The 25,234-nt window shown below is 41.0% G+C and overlaps 1 protein-coding gene across 2 annotated transcripts in view; it reads right to left on the bottom strand.

The window, feature by feature from the left end:
• Positions 1-5,289: 5,289 nt before the first annotated feature.
• The window catches only part of Aig1 (androgen induced 1), a 222,937-nt gene continuing 202,992 nt past the window's right edge, over positions 5,290-25,234 (bottom strand). The window contains exons 5-6 of one of the 2 annotated variants that reach the window (XM_051164635.1): positions 11,380-11,543; positions 5,290-5,951 (exon numbers count right to left, since the gene is read on the bottom strand). In XM_051164635.1, coding sequence (XP_051020592.1) covers positions 5,914-5,951; positions 11,380-11,543 — 202 coding nt within the window. In that variant the 3' untranslated portion in view covers positions 5,290-5,913. Of the gene's footprint in view, positions 5,952-10,637; positions 10,778-11,379; positions 11,544-25,234 lie in introns of those variants that run through there. The other variant, XM_051164636.1, reaches the window with a different exon arrangement.

Genomic DNA, 25,234 nt, shown 5'->3' with positions numbered 1-25,234 from the left:
CTTCTGTGATAATGTTCATGTAAACAACATGTCAGTTATAGGATGATGTATTTCATCCAGTTACGCGTGCAGCCCAGAACACTTGATATGGATAAGTGACAACTGCTAGTTTATGTATCTGGTATACAGTGCTGTAAATTATTATTGTAGAGTATACATTTTCTACTTCCAAACAAACCTTCCTAGAAAACAGCCTGCCATGTCAGGTCACCAGCAGCAGCAGGCATCTCTTGTTTCCAGTATACCTTAATTGATCTGGATTCCTTGTCCATTGATTGAGCATGATAAGTTCCCGAAGGAAGCATTTCTTAGAACCTCTTTCCTTCACTAAATCATACATGGTTGTATCTGGAAGAAAAAATGACATCTTCAAGAAATGGGCTCTTCTAAAATTCTGTATATCTTTTCATCCTAGTAAAATCTTTAAAAAGTCTCTCAAGGAAAGGCCTTTGCCTGTGGAAGTTAATTTTATTGTAGAATTAGTTTGTGTTTCCAGTATTTTATACTGTGTTTTGTTTTAAGGAGCATGTCAAGTCAAAAATACAATTTGGAGATCTTTTTGTTGCTCTGCATCTTTGGTACAATTTCTTCTTAAATTAATTCTTATTAAACAACAATTAATTTTAATTTTTCCAGGAGAGAAACTAGAAGCCCCTTCTCCCAAGGACTGCCCTGAGTGGCCAGTCTTCACATACAAAGGTACAAGCATTCTTTCAAATGGCTTGAAGGAAGCAAGAATTTCCAAAGCAAAGGGAGAGGAGGCTGGCTGCTCTTTCTCTTCTCAGTCATCACAGCAGGGCGGGTAGGGTCACTCTGCTTCTGGGAAAGTTTAGGTGAGGGGAGACAGCAGGTGCCTGTGCAGCACCTGCCATTAGCACAGCACCTGCTTGGTGATGTGTCTTGGTGCATCCTGAACACCTGCAGAGACAGGCTGTGCCTCCCACAGAAAGTGTCCTTAAGAGTTCAGGGGCTCTGGTTCTCAAAGCTAAAATAACCCATCAAGAGAAAAACAAGACAAATTAAAGTAAGTCTAAGTCTAAGGACATGCTTTCTTTTCAGTACAGCCATGATTTGTAAGTATGAGTGTCTCACTGGAAGCTGGACAGCCCCATACTTAGGTCCATAGGGTTTTTATTTTATAAGTATTGTATTTTCAGTCCCAACTAAGAAGGGCTTTCTCACTTTTGAAAAATTATGAAATTTGGTCTCCTACATTTTCTCAAACATTATGCTTTTGATTCATTCAAAATTTGTCAGGATAAGAGGAATATTTGTGTATTAAACTTAGTTTTACCCAGGAGGCTTTCCAAGTGTCATGATAATACTTGTCAAATAATCCACGCATTTCTCGCTGCTTTGAGGTGCAACCTTTATTGTATTTCAAGTTTGCTCGTGTATTAGTTTTAGTATCAGGACTTCTACTTCGTTTCCCGTGTCAGCTGGTGTATTTATAAACAGTCCCATTGGCTGGCTCTGTTAGCTTGATCTCACAGTTTGGTTGGCTTAGTCTCCTCTGATTTCGTTGAGGATGTTTCTCCCCAGAAGTTGACTTACAATTTTAGTTTGTAAGTTTTCATTTTTTAACCTTTATTTTTCCTTCAGATGTATGGATGTGTTGCTTGCATGTATGCTGCTCATTGTGTGCATACAGTCCTTACAGAGGCCAGGAGAGGGTGATGGATCCTCTGGGACTATAGTTTCAGACTGCTGGGAGTGCCAGGTGGGTGCTAGGAATCAAGCCTGGGTCTTCTGGGAGAGAAGTCAGTGCCCCTAATCACAGAGCCATCTCTTAGTACTAATGTATGTATTTCACTAATAAACAAATAACATGGTTCATGCTTTTATTGCGCTCATGCTGAATTTATAAAGCAACTGGAAGCTTGGCATGTTTTTAATTTCTCAGATGTTTCCATTTGTTAAATTTTTTGCATGATTTGTTTCATAATTTTCATTATAAAGTTTTGTTTTGGTTTTGGTTTTTGGAGACAGGGTTCCTCTGTGCAGCCTTGGCTGTCCTAGACTCACTTTGTAGACCAGGCTGGCCTCGAACTCACAGTGATCCACCTGCTTCTGCCTCCTGAGTGCTGTGATTAAAGGCATGTGCCACTGCACCTGGCTCATTAGAAAGTTATTACTAAGATGGGTATGATGGTGCACACCTATAATCCTAGCCCTCTAGGAGGCAGAGGCAGGAGGATCTCTTGAGTTCAAGGCCAGCCTGGTCTACAAATAGAGTCCAGGACAGCCAACCTGTCTCAAAAAACAAAACAAGTTATTTACTATTGCTAATGTGACCTTTTCTTCCTCTGTTTGCTTTTACTTCTTGTATGTATGGAAATGTTAATTATCATATGTTAGTGTTATGTTTTAATGCCTTTTAAAATTATTGTCTGTTTATTTTATTTTTAATTTTTATCATTTTCCTTTCTTAAACATATTTTTTTCTGATATAATATATCCTCTCTACTTTCTTTCCTATCTGGATCCATTCTTTTTCTGTTTCTCATTACAAAACAGAGAGGCTTCTATGGGATAATAAAATAAGATGTACTATAATAAGAGAAAATAAAAACTAACACATCAGAATTGCACAAAACAACCAAATGGAAGGAAGAGAGCCCAAGAAAGGGCACAAGAAGCAGACACCCATGGTTCCCACACTCGGGTATCCCATAAATCTAAGCTGAAAGCTATAGTGTACATGCACAAGACACTTCTCTTCGGCAGGTTCCCTGAGCACTGAGGCAAGGGATCTTATGGGGATTCGCTGTTTATGGCTGAGTGCCCCAAAGTCTCTCACTCTGTACATCATGTCTGACTGTGAAGAAGCTTCTCTGATGATGGCTGAGCAAGGCCCTGATCTATGAGTATAGGAGAATGGCACTAAGAGCTATTTCATTGTTATGGTTTGTTTTTGGTTTTAGAACAGTAGTATTTGAGTTTTCTCTAGGACCTCAGGCTCTCTAGTCTCAGGCTCTTGGTCACCCTAGAAGTGTTGGGTATGGGTTTCATCTCGTGAGTGGGCCTTCATTCAAACCAGATAGTGGGTTACTCACACAGACACTGTGCCGTCATTGCCCTAGCATACCTATCTTGAAGGCAGAATACAGTGCTTGATCAAAGGGTTGGCGTCTTCTCCCTCCTCCTCCTCCTCTTCTTCTGTCTCTTCTAAATACCTTAGCATTTAATACATAGGCAGAAGTAGTTCACTAGGAGTTGCATAAGAAAATACAGTGACGTAGATTTCTAGGACCCTCTGCATCCTTTTATTTTGCTATTCTCCCATGCGTCTCTCATTTAGAGTCCCAATAGGATGCCCTCCCCTCTGTCCCAGTTTCCTGGTAAGTGAAGGCTTTCGTGGGACATGCCCCTTGGGTGAGTATATACCATTTGATTATTTCTGCTTCTGGGTTAACTCACTCATTATGATCATTTCTAGCTCAATCCATTTATCCACAAATTTCGGGAATTCCTTGTTTTTAATAGCTGAGTAGTATTCCATAGTGTGTATGTACCACAGTTTCTTTATCCACTCTTCTACTGAGGGACACTTAGGCTGTTTCCATGTTCTGGCTATTATGAATAAGGCTGCTATGAACATGGAGGGGGAGACCTGGTGGCACTCAGAGGAAGGACAGCTGGTAGCCAAGAAGAGACTTGATACCCTATGAGAATATACAGGGGGGAGGTAATCCCCCTCAAGAACAGTCATAGGGGAGGGGAATAATGGGAAAATGGGGGGGGGGGGAGGAATGGGAGGATACAAGGGATGGGATAAACATTGAGATGTAACAAGAATAAATTAATAAAAAAAAAAAAGAAAAGAAAAAAGAAAATACAGTGACGTGATGGCTTCAACAACAGAAATTTAGCTTCTCTTGGATCTGAAGGCTGGAAGTCCAAACCTCAGACTGTCAGGTGGTTTAGATACTCTCCATGGCTTGCACTTAGCCCTCCTATGTCTTTTTTTCTGTGCACATCTCTGACATATCCTAATTTACACTTATTAAAAAAGACACTAGTAGGATTGAACAGGGCCTCCCAATGGCCTCATTTTAACTTAACTACTTTCTAAAGGGAGCTTTCACCAAATCCTGTCCTTATGAGACATTAAGGCTTCAACGTATGAATTTTAGGAAATGCCACTCAAGGTGTACTTTTAGTTTGTGCTTTGTTCAAATGAGTTGTGATGGTAAGTACAAGCTCAGTATCCTTCTGTCTTTAATAATGGCACTATTAATGTATAGGAGCTATCCCCAAGGATGTAGTATTGCTTTGCTTTTCTGTTTCAGTAGATCTCTGTATCTTTATTACATATCAGTTCTGGCTCCATGAGGTAGTGAATCAATATGGTGATTCTTCTCAGATCATCCATATTTCTGCCAGCCATACCTCTAGAGATAGGGCTTATAAAGGAATGAGCCCACCGTCAAGAAGTTGGTCTGGATTGCAGAAATCTTGTTTTGTTTTGTTTCCACTTCTTTCAGATGTCCTTTGGACAATCTTTTTGCAGTCTTGCAGGATGATGTCATTTTGTGATGTACAGCATAGAGCTGTGTTTTCCTATGAGAGCTTTTCTGAAAAATCTATTTCTTCCAGTACACAAATGAAACGCTTTTATGGTTATTGATATTGATATGCTTAGAGTTCTTCCAAAATATTTTATGCTACTTGTTAGATGTTTCTGTAAGCAGAGCCATTAACTGAATTTTCCTTTTTCAGGTTGAAATTTTAATAGAAGTGTTTAAAATTGGGTATGTGTTCTGTGATGCATGAACACATTTAGCACTAAAGCATACTTCTTTGAATTATTTGTAAATAAGTTGCCTGGAGCCTCCTAAAACTTCGTTCTTTTAGAGGGTCCTAAGCCCTTTCCAATAGTCAATGGGGGATAATCAGGATCCCATATGAAAAGGTTGTAGTGTTAAAAGGATGAATGCGTAGGCACTTATGGGGGGTGCTGTTCCAGTGCTTCCTAAGTTTTGTCAACAAAAGTCATTTTTAGAATAAATGGTTTTTATATAACTTGTTGATCCACCTTACCATGTACAGCTAATATTTATATTAAGTAATATTTTATACTTGTACAACACTGTTTTTCCACCTTTCATACAATTATGGTCAAGATTCTATAAGTTAGATTTTAAGGTGTTTTGATGGAATTACGAAAACATAGCACTTTTAAAATAAGAAAAGCCCAGGAATCAATGGTGTATAGTCAACGTACTTTCAACAGGTTTCCTTGAACAGAAGTGAGGTAAGGACAGATACTTCAACCAGGCTGTTAAGGCTTTGAGATGGACCATGTAGACACCAGGTTTGGGTTGGTTGGTCTTTATTAATAGTAACTTTTGGGAAGTGTTTCACAGATCAAACAGGGAGATCCAAGCACACTCAGGGTTTTGACTAAATTGATGCTATTACTAACACTGCTCATTTGAGGCAAGTGTGACACCATGACCACAGGAACTACCTATCCTGCGTCCTCTTGGGTCCATATTGTATCCTAGAGTCATTACTCCAGCCTCTTTTAAGGCTAAATATGAATGACTCATTCACATCTGTCCCTCCAATTTTATCCATACTCCTCAACAAAAAACACAATTGATTTTTTTAATTAAATGGAATTATTGCAGAAATGAAAATTTAATGACCAACTTTAGCTTTAAAACTAGAAAAATGTCATCAGTAATGAACTGGGATAGAATATTTAAAACAAGGAGGGTGAGTTATTTTCAAAGGCAATGTATCCTATTTTGTACATATTTGTATATAAAAGTTGTCCTCCCTCAGGGTCAGGGAGGCAGGGCTGATGCCACGGTCCCCTTGAAGTTCTGTCTCCTCTTTGCTGGTGCCCAGGGTCCAAGGATTGCAAGGGCAGCTCCTTCTTGCTTCTCCTCTCAGACTCGGATCTCATTCCAGCTTAGGCTTCCCTTTCTCTTCTTCCATGCCTAGAAATAGAAGCAAAATAGCCATATTTGAGCATCAGGTGCAGAGCTATGCCAGCTCTGCTCACAGAATCTCTAGCCACCTCAGCTGACTTCCATGCACCTTCCTGTCCCCTGCCTCCTAAGCTAAGAAGAAAAATCATTTACATACAATGTTTCCCCAAAACACCCTCCGTGACCCCTGTCTTCACCCTCTCCTAACAGCTCCGAGACACAGCCATCTCCTTGTGCTTCTGGGAGTAGGACCCTGAGGCAGGATGACTCCTGATGCATCATCAGTTTGCAGGATGGATACCCAGCCAGATTGCTTCCTAACCAGCCCTTCGCCAGCAAGAGCCATTTAGCTGATGCATTTAAATAGCTTCATTTATGTTTCACTTCAGTCCTGTCCATTCTCAAGACCAGGACCAGGATTCTGGGTTTCTAAAATCCAAAGAAGTCTTTCTTATTAAAATTTATTATTATTTTTTAAAAGTTCATGGGCCCTAATTAGCTACAGGAGCTGTTTCTGCTTATATATATTTCACCGCTCCCCGCCTGCCTCAAGCTAGAGAGCAAGTGCATGCCTAGCTAGCACCATGGAGTCAGGAGGAGGCACTGGGATGTGCATCAATGGGCTAAGTAGGTGTCCTCACTCACTCATGGTTGACTTCCACAGGTGAGGAACTGGCAGAGACTGAAATCACTGTTTTCAAATCACATGAGGGAGACATCACACCTAGAAATAAGGGCATGAGGAGAGAGGAGGAGCGGGTTGCATATAAGACTATATACTGTGTCTTCACTGTTGGGTAGGTAGCTAAGGCAAAGACAGTTAACTATATAGGCTCCCTTCAGACAGCACAGTCGCCCGAGTCCCCTCTTATGTCGTATGTTCTCTACACAAGAGTAAAGAAGCTGGGGTTGGGTAGGATGCAAAAAAAGTTTGCTTTTTCTCTTTAATATCTTTCCTCTAGAACATACTGCTGATGTATTGATGTGGCATCCATGGTGGAATCTTCAAAAGGGATACAGAGGTGGAGGATGTGGTAGTTTTGCAGCCATGAGGCAGAGGGGAAAAAAAAATCACATCGCTATAAATGATGAAAAACAAAAACAAAAACAAACAACAACCCTCTATTTACACAAAAGAAGAGAAATGAAATCAAAGCAAACCAAACCTAGACAGACAGAAACCTATCAGAGAGCTGAGGCCCACTGTACCCTTGGAACACAGGGGCCAAGATTGACCCTGAGGGAGGTATCAGACATATTCCCAGGCAGGGAGATGATTTCCACCAGAGGGTGGTGATCAGAAAGTGAGAGCCTAGGTTTTCTGCCATGGAGCCAGGCAACCTGGATGGACATTATAGCGATGGGCATTCCTGCACATGTAGGTCTGGGTCTAATGTTCTCCCCTAATCCTCTCTTGCCTATTTTCTGTTCCCTCATCTGTCTCCCCTTTCACTCTTGAGCAGTCTTGTTTCTGGTTTTCAGAAGCTGACTTTGTGAGGGTAGGCACCTTAGTCAGAGTTAGTTAGAACAGTCTTAGCTTAAGGACAGAAATGCTTCAGGTGTCATGGGCTGGCCAAAATCCTGAGCCACAGTACTTCAAAACGTGTAAAAATGACCAGGGTGTGGCCAGAGAATTGTTCCTTAAAGAAATTAGACATCTGACTCATGAAGTCAAGGAATTGTCATGGCAGAATCAGGAATGATAAGCGGCCATCCAGGAAAACTCTCTGAATGACCCTCTTCTTCCACGGTGTGGGTCTGCTTGAATTGTAGGAGAGACCAGCATTGTCTTTGGGAGTTTTAGACCCAAATAAAGGAGTGGCCTGGATTCAGGGCTCAGGTGCAGCATGAAATGAGTCAAAGACTGTCACTAGCTCCTTCTTGGTTTCAGAGCACAGAACCCCCATCCCCCACCTCCCACCCCCTACACACACACCATGATCCCTGCCCAGGATTTGAGGCAGGGTTGGTCTTCTGTTCTTCTAAGGGTTAGAGGGTAAGGCCCAGCCCCTCCTTGTGAGCCGTGGGGGCACAGCAGCCAGCCTAACAGGATTATTCTGGAGTCTTAAATTAAAGGAAATTTCCTCTGCGTGACTGGGAGCCAGGATCCATCCTGCCTCTTGTGTTTCTCCCTTTTGGTAGGGGACTGTACATCCTTGGTCTGCCACACCACTGTGTTTTAGAAGGAGGTAAGTTTTGTCTGGGTTTATAAATTCACGTAAACCTGGAGGACAATTTTTGTTTTGGGATGAATTATGATAAAATCTTATGCACACATGGCTTATAGGTATCAGACTTCAGAAGAGGTTTTTTTGTTTGTTTCTCCTCCTCCTCCTCCTCTTTTTTTCTTTTCTTTTGGATTAAAGAGCTTTTTGAGGCCACAGGGATGAGGAGAAGCCATTATGGTTAATGTCATCAGCTATGACTGGTATCCTTTTAAACGAGAGGAACTAAGAGACCATGACATATACAGGGTGTGCATCAGTGACGTCATTTACAGGGTGTGCATCTGTGAGCATGAAGATGAGCAACTACCAGCCCAGGACAGGCTGTGGCCACCTTTCTTGTAATGAGCTCATGAGGAACCAATCCTGACAACATCTTGCTTTTGAACGTCTAGCATTTAAATATGCCAGTAAACCTGTTTTATTGTTTAAGATACCCAGCTTGTGTCAATTTGTTACAGCAAATACAAATAGTTCTCACAAATCCATCTTGAGTTACTTTAATTGAAAAGGAGCAAATGCTTGTGTATTAGTTAATCATATGCTAAGGGCTTGTATTTATCAGGCAGGCTGTTTTGTATTTCTATAAATATTTTGTATTCTACAAACACTTTATATTTCTAACATTCTAATAGTTCATTAGAAGTGACAAAGAGGTGAACCTTAGATGGAAGATACTGGCTTTGCCAACAACCATGTCAATAGGTCAAATATAGGGTCCAGATACCTTCGTAAAGTAGGAGATGCATTCGGATAATTTCTAGGATTTTTTTTCCTTAGCTGTAATAGTCTGAAAAAGTTTTTTACATCTTGAAGTTGTAGCATATGCAAACCAGAGGACTTGAGTCATTTAAAATCATTAAGGAATTCAGGAAGATGGCTTATGTGCATTGGAGAATTTTATAGCAACTGCTGTGTGGAAACAGATATTTTATGCCACAGTAAACAGTAGGCAACATGTGCATACCCATATTTATACATGTGCAGATACTTTTAATCTACAGTTTCAAACTCACCTGTGAAATTGACTAAGTTAAGTGACAGGTGAGAATTAGGGCAAGTTAGACAGACTTCTAAAAGTGGCAACTGATACTTAAATCCATTGTTGACAGAAGAAACAGTGGGATCTGTGTCACCAGATCTTAAAATATGAAAATTTCCAATTTTAAGTGTTGGTGAATAAATAAAAATCCCACTCTGCAGACAGAATGAAATTTCTTTGTATGTAGAAAGGATTAGAGGAAAGGCTGAGTCAGCAAAGTAATTGCCTTGCTATCATGAGGACCCATGACTGACCCCAAGAACGCACAGTAAAAAGGGGGGCACAGCTGCATGAACTTGCAACTCCAGTTGCTGAGAAGGTAGACACAGGCAGATCCTAGGGCCCGCTGGCCAGCCGGCCTAGCCTGCTTGGTGAGTTATTGGGCCATGAGAGACCCTGGTTTTAAAAAATAAAAATAAAAGTAGAACATGTCATATGCGGTATATAAGCAAAATTGTTATTCAGCTTCATGTGAACCTAAGAAACCAGATAAAAGTTACCTGCTTCTAAAGCATGGCAAGGCAGGCATATGAATGTCAAATGAACATATGAACACACACGTGGGGATGGGGCAGGTGAGACTGGAAAGCCAATGATGGAAAGATGCTGGTTTGACACAAACAGCAACTTTTAGGGGCTCCACTAAATAAATGTAGATCAAACAGTCTCTATACAGAAGTAAGTTATTAAATGGTGACTGACTTGCATGCATGTTACGTAAGAAAAAGACAGACTAGTTAAACTGTACAGCAAGTTCAAAACAACACAAAACAAAACAAGAAATTTAGTGTCATTATTAATTTTTAACTCTTCATCCAATGCGACTAGTAGCAGCATTTTTTTAGTCTAGATTCAATATGTATCTCTTCTGCAATCCAGACCATCTTCTCAAGGCAGTAGCAGAGCGATGGTCAAATGCCTGCCAGAATCAAGCACACCAAGGGGACAGAGGAAGCCAGAATTTCTTTCCTGGACTGCATGTATTAGCTTAAATCTAACTACAGTTGTTCTCCGAAGAAGGTGAAGAAAGTTTGCATTTTCTTTCAACATTTTACGGGCACCAAACAATTCTGTAATTTAAAAGACAAAGATTACTGCTTCTACTGAGTGGAGGAAACATCATCAAAAGATTCATGTCTGGTTCTCCAATCTGGACGGATTGAAACTGGGGGCCATTTAGCCCCAGTTGACTCACATTGACTCACGCAGTCTCAGAGGAGGTATGCACAAAACAGTCCGATTCAATGACTATTGAAGCACTAGTTTACTAGTCAAGTGGACTGAGCTCCTGCACAGTGACTGGCCCTCAGTCAGTGTTCAGCATTCCTGGATCACAGTCCATATGCAGGCGTTATCTAGAATGACAGACTGTGTCCAGGGAGACGACAGAGCTCTTTGACCCCCCCCCACACCAGCCTGTGAATGTGTTTTCATGAAGGATTCAGACCACTACATGTCCAAGCTCTTCCCTTTCCACCTTCGAGCATTTAGGTATTCTTACATAGATTTTTGGACAGGTTTGTCACAGCTTAGATAAGATTAGGTGTCTTGCCCAGAAGGAGGCTTTGCTATAAATAGAAACAAAAGAGAAATCCAGTCAAAGGTTAAGGGAGCTTTAGCAGCAATGAAATATATACTTTAATGGTTGCATCTCTCCATGACCTTCCACTCTGACAAAAGGCAGCCACATGGACTGTTTATGGTTCTGCCTTCATGATACTCAGATTCCTTTGAGCCTACCACATCCATACAAAGATGACATTAAAAAATGAGCTCTGATGACTTTTAATGCAGGTTGTTGAATAACTTACTATTTAATTTAGGGTCCTTTCACGACGGCAGAATTCAGGTAATCATAGCTTGCCCTGCCTCCCACCCTACCCCCTTAACCCCCTATCCATTAGCACTGTTTTTTTCCCCTCTGTAATTTTATGAGCATGCTTCTTTTATCTTTAGGTTTAGATGTCTTACTACCTAATAAGAAAGAGTGAGAAATAAACCTTTCAGGTAGCACTGCCAGCAGCTCCTAAATTAATACTGTAATAAAAATGAAGCTTCTGTAGAGGGCCTGTGTGGAAGATTGGAGAGGAGCCTGCCAGAGAGGTTTCCCTCAGCCAAGGCTCTCATAGGCAGTACTGTTCTTGTTTTATGCGCCCTGAACGATACTCACTTCTCTGTGTATCCCAGATGTAGCTGTTCAGGACTTCTCCAAGCAGGTACAGGAAATTCATTAGGATGGTTGTTGACCCAAAGAAGATGATCCTGGCTCCTGAGCCAATATGTTCCAGGAAAGGGTACACCCACATGCCCGTGACATGGTGTATCCAGCACACCCTGCAATGGAATTGGAAAGGAGACAAAGATGGAGACAGGGCCATGACAGATGTCAAAGCTCTTGTGTTACAAACTCAAGCCCAGCACACCAGCAAGGAGCTCTTGCATGTCCCCACACCTAGTCTGTTACCATCTTATATAATTCTATGGCAGTTTACTACAAAAAAGAAGCCAACACTGGTCCACCAGCACTAACCAAACTACTGCCTTTCTTTGCTTTCTCTGTTGTGTCTTTTCTATGTCCCAGGAAATGTTTCAGGACCCCACACTGCACCCAATGACACATCTCCCTGTCTCCTCCTTCCTGGCACTGTCTTTAATGACACTTAAAAGGTTTGGTCAGGTATTAGGAACCGCGGAGTGATTTAATACTGTTATACAATCTTTTTAATCTCTTCTTTATACAATGGAACAATGTAGCATTAGGCAACCACGCTGTACTAAAGCTGACTGAGTATATGCCAGGTATCTTGCCATGCCACCTTTCAGCAAGGCTAGGAGCTGTGTGTGCTGGAGCCACCGCGCCATCATTCTGCAGAAACAGGCTTCTGCTTCTCTGATCTTCAGATCCTGCAGCTACTTCCCTTCTAAAACATTTGTCTGTGCTCACTTGTGGCCATCTTCTTTCTGCGCTGGATGTTCCTGGCTCGGTGGGAACAGCAACATCAACTAGCATTGCTTCCCAGAGCTTAGTTACAATATCTGCTTCACTGCCTTGGTCCTGGCATGGATGCTGACAGCTGTTTTCTGATTACCTGGGGATCACTTTTTTATTAAAGTGTGCCAGTTTTGGAGATTGAATAAAATACAAATAACAGTTACATTACTAAGGAAGGTTACTTCCTGTAGTTTGCGTTTGAGGTCAGTCATTTTCCTTATTCTCTGGCTCCACTCTTAAGAATGTGGATGCACCTACACAAAGGCTTCATTAATTAATGTCAGGAAGACTTGGGTCTTCACTACAGAGTTTGCATTATCCATGTGGGCAAAACCCCAATCACTGGGGAGGGGAAGCTTACTTATTCTGGTGGTGATGCTGAAAGAATGTCCACTTTTTAAATGAACAAAGTACATACAAGCAAAGCCAACGTCATGCATGAATAAATTCACAGGCAATGTAAACATGCACAACACATTCATGGCGTTAAATTTTTGTGGTTTAGAATTCTACTTTTATGTTTACGTCCAGAATAATTGAAAGTAGAGATTGTGACACATCAATATACTAGTACTCAGAGCAGCCAGATATTTGAAACAAGCCATGCCCATCAGTAGATGAATGAATACACTGAGAGTTGTATATGATATGCAATGGAATGTCATTTTTACAAGGCAGAATAAAACTGTAGTACACACTATGACATACTGAACCTTGAAAACATAATAATAAAATAAGCCAACACAGGACAACTTCTGATAACTCCATTTGTAAGAGGCACTAAAATAGGCAAACTGAGAGGCAGGAAGCACAACGAAGACCATGGTGTGCTACGTTCCCTGTCCGAAATGTCCCAGCAGAGTCATATATTGACGGCTCAGCCCTCCACGCGGCAGCATCCTGTGGTGAGGCCCTTGGGAGGTGACTGGATTGTGAGGACTTTGAGCTAATCAGTGGATTAACCCATTGATGCATTCCTAAGTTGTCTGGCTCTTGGGGCTGTAACATGTGACATCTACTTAGGAAGCAGGCTGTTGGGGCCTCCTGAAAGGTACACTTCCATCCCTGGCTCCCTTCTCCCTCTTCTGAGTCCTGCATCTAGTACTTTTACATGAGGTATCAGATCAAATCCCTCTAAGGAAGATTTAGCCCCATTTCATAAGTAAAGACCCTTAGACCAAGCTAAATCACATCTAAAAAAAAAAAACTGGGAAAGCCAGAAAATACATGCACAGTTCATTTCACCTTGAAATTTTGAAAATTATTCTTTGATAAATTCATGCATGTGTATAATGTATTGTAATTGTGTACACACACACACACACACACACACACACACACCTATTCTTTCTTATCCCCTTCTGCTCTCTCTGGACCTTTTCTTCCCGACAAGTCCTATTTTACTTTCGCATCTCTTCTTTCCTTTTATGTGAATAATTAGGATTGCTAGCTCGAGCATCAGAAGTGGATGTTTGCTGGAGCATGGAGAACTTAACAGTGGCTACCCAGCTAATGAAAACCCACTCTCTACATCCCAGCAGCTCCCCAGGGAGGAGTGGGGCCTCGTGAGCCTCTCTTCCTCCCATGCCTGATCTCCTCTATGTTGTCCGGACTTGCTTTCCTTAAGGCACTTGATATTGTCTCAAAATATTCATATTTCTCCTCCTCTCTCTGACTTTTTTGATTTTGTAGGCTATCAAGTCATCCCAGATGCAGATGCAGATGCAGATGCAGAAGTCCTGTTATTTGGGCTTACACCTGGATTAGCGTGTAGGACATGCCCACTTGTCCTAACAGGCTGTGAATTCCTCATTTGTTTTCTTGATATTATCACAGTTAAACTCTCAGCACAAAGATGACTCATGGCCTTGCTCACCTATGAGTGGGGAGTTCTTAGTTCTTGGTTCGCCTTCAATTGCTGTCTCATTTTGAAAGTTTTCTCATCTAAGTGCCCAAATAGCTATGCTTATGGAAATGGCACTTACATTAAACATTCTATATTTGGAAATCAACAATCCTGGTGAACGTGTGCATCTGTGCATATGTACCTTTATATACACACACATTTGCACATATTGACTAGCGCTATAAGACTTCGGGATTATCTGTTTTGTTACATATACTTCTAATCCATTTATTTGAAATTTACAAATTAAAAAAAAAATGGACACTTATCCATGTCTCCCACCTGAGCACTTTGCAAATAGAGACCCAGCAGTCAATGAGGCAGAGGTAATGCTTGGCCCTGTGAGTATAGTTTACTGAGAGACCAAGCTATTACAAGACCACATGCATGTCTGGGCACAATTTCAAAGGTCAGGATCCGTAAAGACGGCTCAACCGCTAAAGGCCAAGGCTTACAACAACTACAAATCCAGGACAGGAGTGCCGTGGGTGCATAGGGATTCCTTCCTGCTGTTAAAAGATTGCTTACGCACTAGTCATCCTTGCATACTCTCTTGTACGTTCAACTTTCTTTCAAGCCATTCCTTCATAGCTGAAAGGTTCAAATGACTTTCATCAATGTGCAATAAAAAGGCTTACAATATTTTCACAACCAGTGCTCTTTGTCTCCCTTTCTCTCTGAGATGAACTCTTAACTGGTGAATACCCACTGACTCCTCATCCTTACTTTGTATTCTTTATTTTATGTCGATATATCTCATGGATACAGTCTCCATGGAGGCCAGAAGAGGGCATCAAAGCCCTGGAGCTGGAGTTACAGATCATTGTGAGCTGCCATGTGGATGCTGGGACTTGAGCATGGATTCTCTGAAAAAGTGCTCCTAACCCCCGTGCCATCTCTTTAGTTCCTAAGCATCCCTCCTGATATCCCGATACAGTGTGCTGGCTGGTTTGGCCACCATTCCTCTCTCCTTTTGTCCTCTGCTACTTTGACCACTCTTTTTTTATTTTTCCTTCTGTAAGTTCACTATTCACTACTCTCCCATTAAATGTGGACTTTGTACTTTTACTCTAACTGTGATGCTGGTTGGTCTGCATGCATGTAAGTGTACCATGCACTTGTTTGGGGGCCTTTGGAGGCCAGAAGAGGATGCCAGATACATTGGGCTGATGTTAGAGTTTGTGAGTCACAGAGTACATGCTGGGAACTGAACGCAGGTCCTCAGCTGGAGCAGTAAGTAAGTACTTTTACCTGTTGAGCCGTTTCTACAGCCCTGGACTTTACCATGAGGCTTCGTTTGAGGCCCCACCCCCTTTCATTGCTGTGCACGCCCTGTTTATAAATCCATGGTCATGGCTCCACAGCCACCACAGACATAGATAGTTCACAGACTCGTATCCCCTGCCAGTCATCTTATATGTTCTAGAAAACATTCTCAATGCTCAAAGCATGTCATTTTTTCACATCTTAAATATGATTCCAACTCTGTCTGTCTACAGCCAAAGTTATTTCTATTTCTCGACAGAGAAATAGAAATTCCTCATCTCTGAGAATGGTTCAGTTTTGCAACTCAAACATCTGTCAGCATTCCTCTCTTTCATATACGCAGTCAATACCTTCCCCTGTCTGGTCGAGGTTACCTCAATCATCTTTGCAACACATTGTTTTCCCCCCAATTTCTATCACCATTTTAATTTGGTTGACAATTTTTTCAGTCCAGAAGGCTGCAATAGTTTCTAATTTGTGACTTTTCTTTTTACTCCCTTTTCTAATTGTCACAGTGGGCACAGTAAGTTTTCTCAAACAGAAATATGAACAAATTATTATCTTATGTCCATTCTTTTAGCCTTCAGTGGTTCCCCATTCATGTTGGTTATAAACAAGCCATGTGGCCACCTGACTCACAATGGCCTGTCCCTGTCCCTTTGGTTCTAGCTCACTCCTTTTTCTTTTACAGTCTAGCTACACAATTTTCATCCTGTTCCCTGACTTTCCACATTCCCTCCTGTCACGTGGATTTTCATATACACCTCGTTCTCCCTATGCTGGTACTTATCTATCCCATAGACTAGTGAAATGTATATGTATCTTCAGATATCCTAATTCTACTGTGACAATTGACCATCTACCATTTCACTCAGAAAAGTCCATGCCTCACCTCACTCCACCTCACCCCACTGCCAATTCACCAGGTTAGTTCAGATGTAGCATAGATCTTCCTAGAAAACCATAGGTTTTTTTTTTTTTTTTTAATTTTAAAGCTCTTTTACTAGTACTTAAATTTGAGTTAGAACTTTCCTTGAACTAGAGTATATGTTTTGTGAGGTGAGAAGCTTTGTCTGTGTTTCCTCTCGTTTCTCATCTTAGCACTTACCATTATGCCTGTCATATGGCAGGAAAGTGATGGATGACTGGAAGTCATTTAAGCTGTGTCAGATGAGGAAGAATTAGTTTAATAAAGATGAGAGGAAAGAACTTTCTAGCTAAAAGGAATATCCAAAGACCCAAGAAAAAGGAACACTCTAATATAATAAAAAGAACATTTTTTTGGTTGAGATCAAGGAGGGGCCCAGAAGTGGCTGGTCTCAAACTGTGGGTGGTCTTTTTAATCATTCAAAAGTTAGACTCTACCAAGTATGAAGAGCATGAAGTCTTTGAAGCATATTAAATAAACGTGGACACATAGAACTGAAAACCAAACTATCCACAACAGTGGTGACCTAGCAGAAGTGGTAGCATCAGAAATGAAAATTAATGGATAGTTTTATGAGATATATAGACAAGTATCTATCAATGTGTAGGGCATAAGCAGTGATGTGCTGGAGATGGTAGTGGAGGCTAATTGTTAAATAGTTAGGAACTTTGTGAGCAGGTTAGATGGTGGCACGGATTCAACCATAGTGAGAATGTTTATGTAAGGGCAAACACTATACATCAGGCGTTCCTTTCCCTGTTCCCTGAAGCACTGGTTGTTCGGTATTTGCTAGTAACCCTTGGTTACAAATGCTAAAAACAAAAGCAAGATAACAGGAGAGAAAAAAAGTCAGAAGGACTTACATATGATGAGCCAAACTGACTTGCAAAATAGACGTTTCAGTCATATGGAAGTGCATGTGTGACAACACATACACACACCACACACACACACACACACACACACACACACACACCACACACATCCTGGTGAATAGGTCACAACACATAATGTGTTTTCTAAATGTAGTAAAAACTGAAAATAAAAAGTACTGATTTCAGAAACAGAATTAGAGGACCCAGTGGTTAAGTGGCTTATGCAGTAAGGCCACTGAGATGAGTTAAGGATTAATCATAGATTCTTGGCTTGATGAGCCTGGTAGACAGGGCTGCCATTTCCTGAGATAGAATATAATGCTGTGAGGGAACTGCCTTCAGGGCATGAGGATGTTCGTCTGGGCACGCCCAGTTTGAGGTATCCAAAAAATGTCCAGGTGGAGTCATCCTGAAGGCTGTTAGTTACAGGGATCTGAAGTGCAACCCAGATGTCAAGTTCATGGGCAACAAGATGGTAGTGGGAACTATGAGCACAGACTGGGATCATCTAGATGAAGGTGTATATAAAGCATCAGGAAAGTGGGGTCATGAAAGAGCCCCCAAAAGATTACATTTCAAAGGGGTAGACAAGGAAAAGGAGGCTAACCAGGTAAACCATGTAAGGCTGGTGATGTGGATGCAAGAGAGGGAGCATGGTTTCCTGAAGGCAGGGAGCAGTTCAGAGACACAGTGTCTATTAACACAGGAACGGAGAAACAAGAGTTTCTTGGAAACTGGCTTTCTACTTTTAAAGTGGAAGTAAGGACATGTTCAGATGGTGTGTGTGTGTGTGTGTGTGTGTGTGTGTGTGTGTGTACACAGGCACACACAGTTGAACTCTACTGAACTCTACTTTGGATATTGATTGCTTATTGCACATTGATGAAGAGTTAAAACAACCCAAAATTTGGTAGCTCATTTGGTCACGTGGACAAAGGTCATCAGACTACAAAAATCATGATCTGGGACAAGTGACATGAATGCCTGAGATGTCATAGTAAGGTTCATATATCAACCCTTTTGTGGCTGTAACTCCTGAATGGACAGAGTAGCTATTGTACCAGTGGGGGCCTTATTATTTTCCTGATTATTTAAGAGAATTAATGGTTACTATTAAATTTTAGATAAGGAGCCTGGTGATTTGCAAGCTGGGCTTTGGGCTTGTAAGACACACGGGATATAGACTCACGTTCCATAGCAGTGTGTAGCGAACGACACTTGTAAGGCTGGTGACAGGTACTCTGCTTTACAGGAGCCCCTCTTTCAGGGAAGGTAATATATTGATGGCATTTTACACAAGAGGATGCTGAGGTCCACAGAGGCTGAGTAGAGGAGAAGCTGGGACATACATCTCAGGGGTGTAGTTCTCAGCCTGTGTAGCAGGCTCCTCTACTGCTCTAGGGGCTCGCATTCGATGGATGGGAACAGCATCCTGGGTAGCCATTAACATGCTCAGGACCCAAAAATGATTTAGGCATAAAATCTCTCTATGAAGTGTTTTCCCCCTCTGAATATAAAAGTAATTCATATGATCATTATGGAAAGTGTGTGAGATGTAGAATTGTTGCAGAATGCAAGATAAATCACTTTCAGTGAAGTTTTAACACAAGACTAAATGTCTTATAAAACTCAAGGATCACATTTTATAACTTCCTTTGAGGATAGGGGAAACCACTGCGGGGATGAAACACTCCTTTGGAAGAGGCAGTGACTTATCTCTCAGGAAACAGTCACACTATATGTGCATTTAACTTATGAGAACTCACTATCCTTGCCTGGCAATGGCCTGTGTCCTAGGTATGGTAGAAGGTGAACACCAGCTTTTGCCCATCGTATCTCTCAACTCTCTGATGCTTCTGAAGAGCATTTCCCTGGCAAGTCAATCAGCTCACATGTTGCCTGAACTGCCTGTAGATAAGTTCAATTTGAAGGCTATGCTGAAGGTTCCGTGGACTTTCTCCCTACTACTGAATTCATCAGGAACCTGGTTTATTGAATTTTGGTAACTCTGGAAGTGTTGTTGTTGTTGTTATTATTATTGTTGCCCAAGGACTCTTTAATTTGTTTAGCACATGAATCTCTACTTGAGTGAACAGTAGTGGGGTGCATACGTGTGATTATGAGATAGGGGTGTGGTGAGTTTACTAAGGCCTGTTACTGAATACATAGAAGAGCCCATCAGTCTATGTGAAGGCATGCTTGCCTGGATGGCAAATGGGCTCAAAAGTTCCAGTAAGTGAGGTATCAGCAGTGCTGGGAAATACACCAATTTATGGGCAAACCTCGAGTAGAGATGCACTCTGAGCAGTGCTGAGACACCGTTTAATTTACAAATACAACTGCAGAAGCCTATCTTTATGCATTAGAGGTTTTCAAGGTGATACTTTAAGACATAATCATAATTCAACATTCATTAAAGATTCCTTGATTATTTTCAATGAAACTAGTCCCATAGACCCTGGGTTGGCTTTCTGGGTGTGTGTGTCATGTAGTCACACAGTCTTCAGTGCTTGGAAGCATCCTTGACTTGAATTAACGATCCACAGACACCATTTTGTAGTTCTTAATAATTTTTAAGGGGCCCTCCTATTATTTTTCATTGGGTCTCACAAATTACATAGTCCTGTGTATATAGCTAAGTCGTTTACACTTTGGAATAATTTCTAGCTAATTCATATATTTTTGCATCACTTTGAGCATTATGGAATGCCTTTGATCCTGTTTCCAGGTTAGTAGGGTAGTTTAAACATGCCTAAAAACACGATCTACATTATGTGGATGAGCTAGAAGTTGACACCAAGAATTGAGAACACAGAAGTAACACAGGACTAAGTATATAATTAATTAGTGATATAATTGGCAGATAATACAGTTATTAGCACCATCAGCTTACATTAAAGTTATTTTTTTTAATATTCAGGCAAATCAAACAAGCAACAACAGAAGGCTTCCCAGTGTTTCTCTTTATGTGGAAGTATATAACATTTTCCTGTACTCCATACAAGAATATTTTCAAGGTTACAAGTCCCTCCACCCATCCCTAGGGAAAGAGGCAAATTGTGCAAGCCTTTCGGAATGAATTCCTGCCATGAGGTCATGAGGGAATGTGTTTTCTTCCTGATTCTAAGTCACAAATATCGGAATGATTTATCCATGAGGGCAGACCCATAATCAGCTTCAGAAAGTTTTCCTTTAGCACATCTCCTGGCACATGTCTGAACTGGTTGCAAATGAGTTGTTTCCACTGAGTCCCACTTTCTCCAGTCTACCTGATTTTTATGGTGACGTTTTCCTGGAGAGAATTCAGTCCGAATTTCCCTCAATAAAACTCATGGCTGGTTTTTTTCTTAACTTGAATCGCTTGGAACTTCTCAAAGCACACAGGTGCCAAATGTCAAGCTGCCACATTGAACACTGGAGGGAACATGTGTTCTTTCAGGAGGGGGCAGGGACTCAGCAAGGGACCATTACAATCCATGTGATCACCAGAGTTGGCTGCTGAGAAAAGCCACACATCTAAACTGGGAGGAGAGGAGGAACTGCCTACATTCCATGCTTTTGCAGAAATTAACTCCACTTGCTGTTCTGACCCTCAGTGGCACTAAGTGCCTTTTATTAGGACAATTAGCAATTCCTAGTTGTCCTCTTGATTGCCTGTCCCACCCCACAGATCCCTGGACACTTCTGGAGTTCCTGTTGTGAGCAGCGCTCAGTGACACACTGTACTGTGTGAACATCTCTGCTACTGTCACAGTGCTGTTTCTCTCAGTGTCAAATGTTCTGTTTACTTTTCACCCAACATACATGTAACAGGCCTAAGTGGTGTCGGAGGTGAGAACACAACAGTTTGTGAAGCAGATGTGGTTCATGGCCCAGAACCAGCGGCCCTCGTCTCAGAACAAGATCGCCTCATGTGACATTCCCTTTACTGTGCAGGACAGCTGTTCAAAGTTGCTAAGTGCCTTTTGAAAGTGTAATGTTTGTTTGTTACCCTGAACAAAACCATCAAAAGTTCTAAAGGCTTAAAACAAAACAAAAAACAAACAAACAAACAAACAAACAAAAAAAAAACAAACCACAGAAACTCCCTTCCTTATGCACTTTCATCTCTTAGCCTCCTTCCCAGGCCTGGCTCTATCCCTCAAGGAAAGCCATGTCTAATTCTTTCAGCTATTTCTTCAAGCTTTTGCCATATATGTATCTCTTTAAAGAGTGTGCTGTATTCCCACCGCCACGAGCTGAGGAACTGTTGGCATTTGATAGTTGCTGTGAGAACACACTCAGTTTTCTTTAATGATACAGTCGTTGGTAGGGTGATCACACACCAGGGCAGGCCCGACTCCTAAGAAGAGCTGGAAAAAAACAAACTAGAATCCACGGAGAAAAAGTAAAAGGGGGAGCAGGGGAGGAGTAGGAGAAATGGGAGAAGGGAGGAGGAGAATTAACTTCAAAGTTGGGTGGTATCCTGGCTAATTTGATGTCAACTTGATCTAAGCTAGAGTCTTTTGAAAAAAAGGTAATCTCAATTGAAAAATGTGCCTACTGGATTGGCCTGTGGGGAAGGCTGTGGCCCATTTTCTCCATTGGTGATTGCTGTGGGAAGGCACAGCTCACTGGGTGTGGTGTCACCCTTGGACTGGGTGCTATAGGAAAGCAGACTGAGCAAGCCATGAGGAGCAAGCCAGTAAGTAGCACTCCTCCATAGTCTCGGCTTCAGTTCCCCCTCCAAGTTGCTGTCCTGCACCTAAGGGCTGAACCATTTCATCCACAAGTTATTTTGGCCATGGTGTTTTATCACAGCAATAGAAACCCTAACTAATACATATGGAAAGGGATGGAAGAGTAGTAATGGAGGAGGTTGGCACTGAATATGGTAACATTTTTGAAAATGGAAGAAATTGTAAAATGAAACAAAAAGAAAAGATGTTCTTCAACTAAGGATCATGCATAGACTGGACCTAGGCCCCCTACACAGATGTAGCTGATGGGTAGTTAGGGCTTCATGCGGCTTGTATAGTAAAAGAAGTGGGGACTGGCTCTGACACGGACTCCTGTTTGGTTACTTCCCCTTAGCAGGACTGCCTTGCCAGGTCACAGGGGAAGAGGATGAGCTGGGGTGGGTGGGTATCAGGGGCTCCCCTTTTCTGAGGACCAGGGGAGGGGTATGGGGAAAGAGGGAGGGAGCGTGGGACTGGGAGGAGAAAAGGGAGGGGGCTACAAGAAGGATATAAAATGAATAAATAAATACATTATAAAAAAGAGAAGTGCTCCGTTGGCATGGGACGGGGTGCTCTGTGAGGCCCGCAGGTCTCCAGGGCTGTTCAGTCTGTCTGGACACCTCCTATTGACACTGCAGTACTGATGTTCCTACAGCGACTGCACTGCTGTCCATTTCTCCTTTGAGGTTGTACAATGTCTGCTTAACATATTTAGATACTTGAATATTAGGCACAGAATATTTATAATATACTAATTCTTTTTTCTATTTTCTTTTTTTATTAAACATTTTTATTTTTATATATATTAATATTATTACACATATATACAATAAACTACCTACAGCAAGAAGAACCATGAAACAATCAGGAATTATATAAATGTTATATTCTTAGTGTTTTTGCTATTTGTTTTTTTAATATTTTATTAATTTGTTCATATTATATCTCAATTGTTAGCCCATCCCTTGTATCCTCCCATTCCTCTCTCTCTTCTGCTTTCTTCCTTTCCCCCTACTCCCCTCCCCTATGTCTGTGACTGAGGGGGACCTCCTCCCCCTGTTAATATGCTAATTTTTTCCTTTGATTTCATCCCCTTAGACTATAATGGTTCTCTCTGACTCTTGTAAGCAGATTTTCACTTAAAGTCTACTTAATCTAATATTTGTATATCAGAATATATATCAGTTACCATTTCCATTTATTCTTTCCTTTCCTCTTTGTTTTTTATTTCCTTTTTTCTTTTCTTTTTCTTTCTTTCTTTTTTCTTTTTTTTCCTTCTTTGTTTTGGAGATAAAGTCTTAGCTCATACTGGCTTCTAATTCTTTTTTTTTTTTTTATTAATTTATTCTTGTTACATCTCAATGTTTATCCCATCCCTTGTATCCTCCCATTCTTCCCTCCCTCCCATTTTCCCCTTACTCCCCTCCCCTATGACTGTTCCTGAGGGGGACTTCCTCCCCCTGTATATTCTCATAGGGTATCAAGTCTTTTCTTGGCAACCTGCTGTCCTTCCTCTGAGTGCCATCAGGTCTCCCCCTCCAGGGGACATGGTCAAATGTGAGGCACCATAGTACGTGAGAAAGTCATATCACACTCTCCACTCAACTGTGGAGAATATTCTGACCATTGGCTAGATCTGGGAAGGGGTTTAAAGTTTACCTCCTGTATTGTCCTTGGCTGGTGCCTTAGTTTGAGCGGGACCCCTGGGCCCAAATCTGCCTATCATATTGTTCTACTTGTAGGCTCTGGCTTCTAATTCTCAACCCTGCTGCCTCTGCCCCACAGTGTTGAGACTGCAGGTGCATATCGTACACTCTGCTACCTCTTTTTTATTTTGAAAATCATTTGCATGTCATATTTATTTGCACCCCTTCTCATTCAGCCCACGTCCCTAAATCCAGGTGAATTCCTTATAGACAACAGACATTGTATTCACAAATTGTATCTTGTTGCTTCTTTTAAAACCTATTTAGGCTTACTATATGTCTCTAGATTGACGAGTTTAATCATTTATATTTACAGCAGATAGTGATGCATGCTATGCCACTGTTGCCACCTTGTTGATTTTCTTTGTAATTTGATTGTTCTCACATTTCTTTTGTTGTCTCTCACAATGGTTTGAGGATTTTTTCTTCCTTCCTTCCTTCCTCCCTTCCTTCCTTCCTTGTAATGCCATGCTTTTATTGCTATCTTTATGTGATTATGTTTCGGTTGTAATCCCCTTCCTTTCATGGTTACCAGGAACCTTGCTTGAAAATTCTTATGAAAAATCTGTTTTGTGTTGATGGCACCTTAACTTCAATCACATATAAAGTTGTGCACTTCTCCTACCAGCTTCTATGGTTCTGGCACCAGAGTCTTGTTTTCTTTAGGTGTGTCTAATGATGGATTCTTGTGTTATCTTCTTAACACATTTAGTCATTGACTTTCACACTAGTGGTATTTGTCCCTTCATATGTTTCATGCCATTGGCCGTTATTTGTTCTAAATTGGTGACTACTTTTATTGTTCTTTGTAAGTTGTGATTCCTGACAATGAACTCTTCAGTCCTTTGCTTTCTCTAGCAAGACAAAAGAAGACTTTTACCTTTTCTTCACTTATAAAATACAGTCTGTCGAGGTAAAGTTTTATTGGCTGAATTTTCTTTCTTTATAGTACTTTGAGAGGATCATTCTCTCTCATTGCCTGTAGACATGTTCACTGAGAAATCCATAAGTAGTTTTATAAAGAAATTATTTGTTTGCAATGATTTGACTTTTCCTTGCAGCTTGCAAACTTTGCTCTTTTACTTTGGCACTTTGCAATGTACTTGTAATGAGTCTTAAATCTCTTTACGTTCACTCTATTTATAATTATATGCTTTAGGTATCTATTTCTTTCCGCAGATTTGGAGAGGTTTCGAGCCCCCTTCTCCCTCCCATCCTTCTGAGACTCCCATATTGCATAAATTAATTCAGTTCCTGGCATCCCATCTGTCCTGAACAACTCTTCACTCTTTTCATTATTCATTTTGTTTCTCTGACTTGGGGGGATAATTAAATGACACCTTGTGCTTGTGACCTATTCTACTTTATCTTCTCCTTTTGAACTTCTATTAAAATTTTCATTTTGATCATTATATTCTTCAGCTGTAAGATTTTAAAATATCTTTATTCCTTTGTGGCTTTCTAATTTTTTTCTCTCTTGTTACCATTTAGTTCATTTGCTCTGAGATTTTAAGTTACTTCTTTTTTTTTGTTTGTTTGTTTGTTTGTTTTGGGTTTTTTTGTGCATTTTTATTAATTTATTCTTGTTACATCTCAATGTTTATCCCATCCCTTGTATCCTCCCATTCCTCCCC

Source organism: Acomys russatus, chromosome 21 (genome assembly GCF_903995435.1).
Source record: "Acomys russatus chromosome 21, mAcoRus1.1, whole genome shotgun sequence".
In the NCBI taxonomy this organism is placed as follows: Eukaryota; Metazoa; Chordata; class Mammalia; order Rodentia; family Muridae; genus Acomys; species Acomys russatus.
This window is presented reverse-complemented; position numbering and strand designations above follow the sequence as displayed.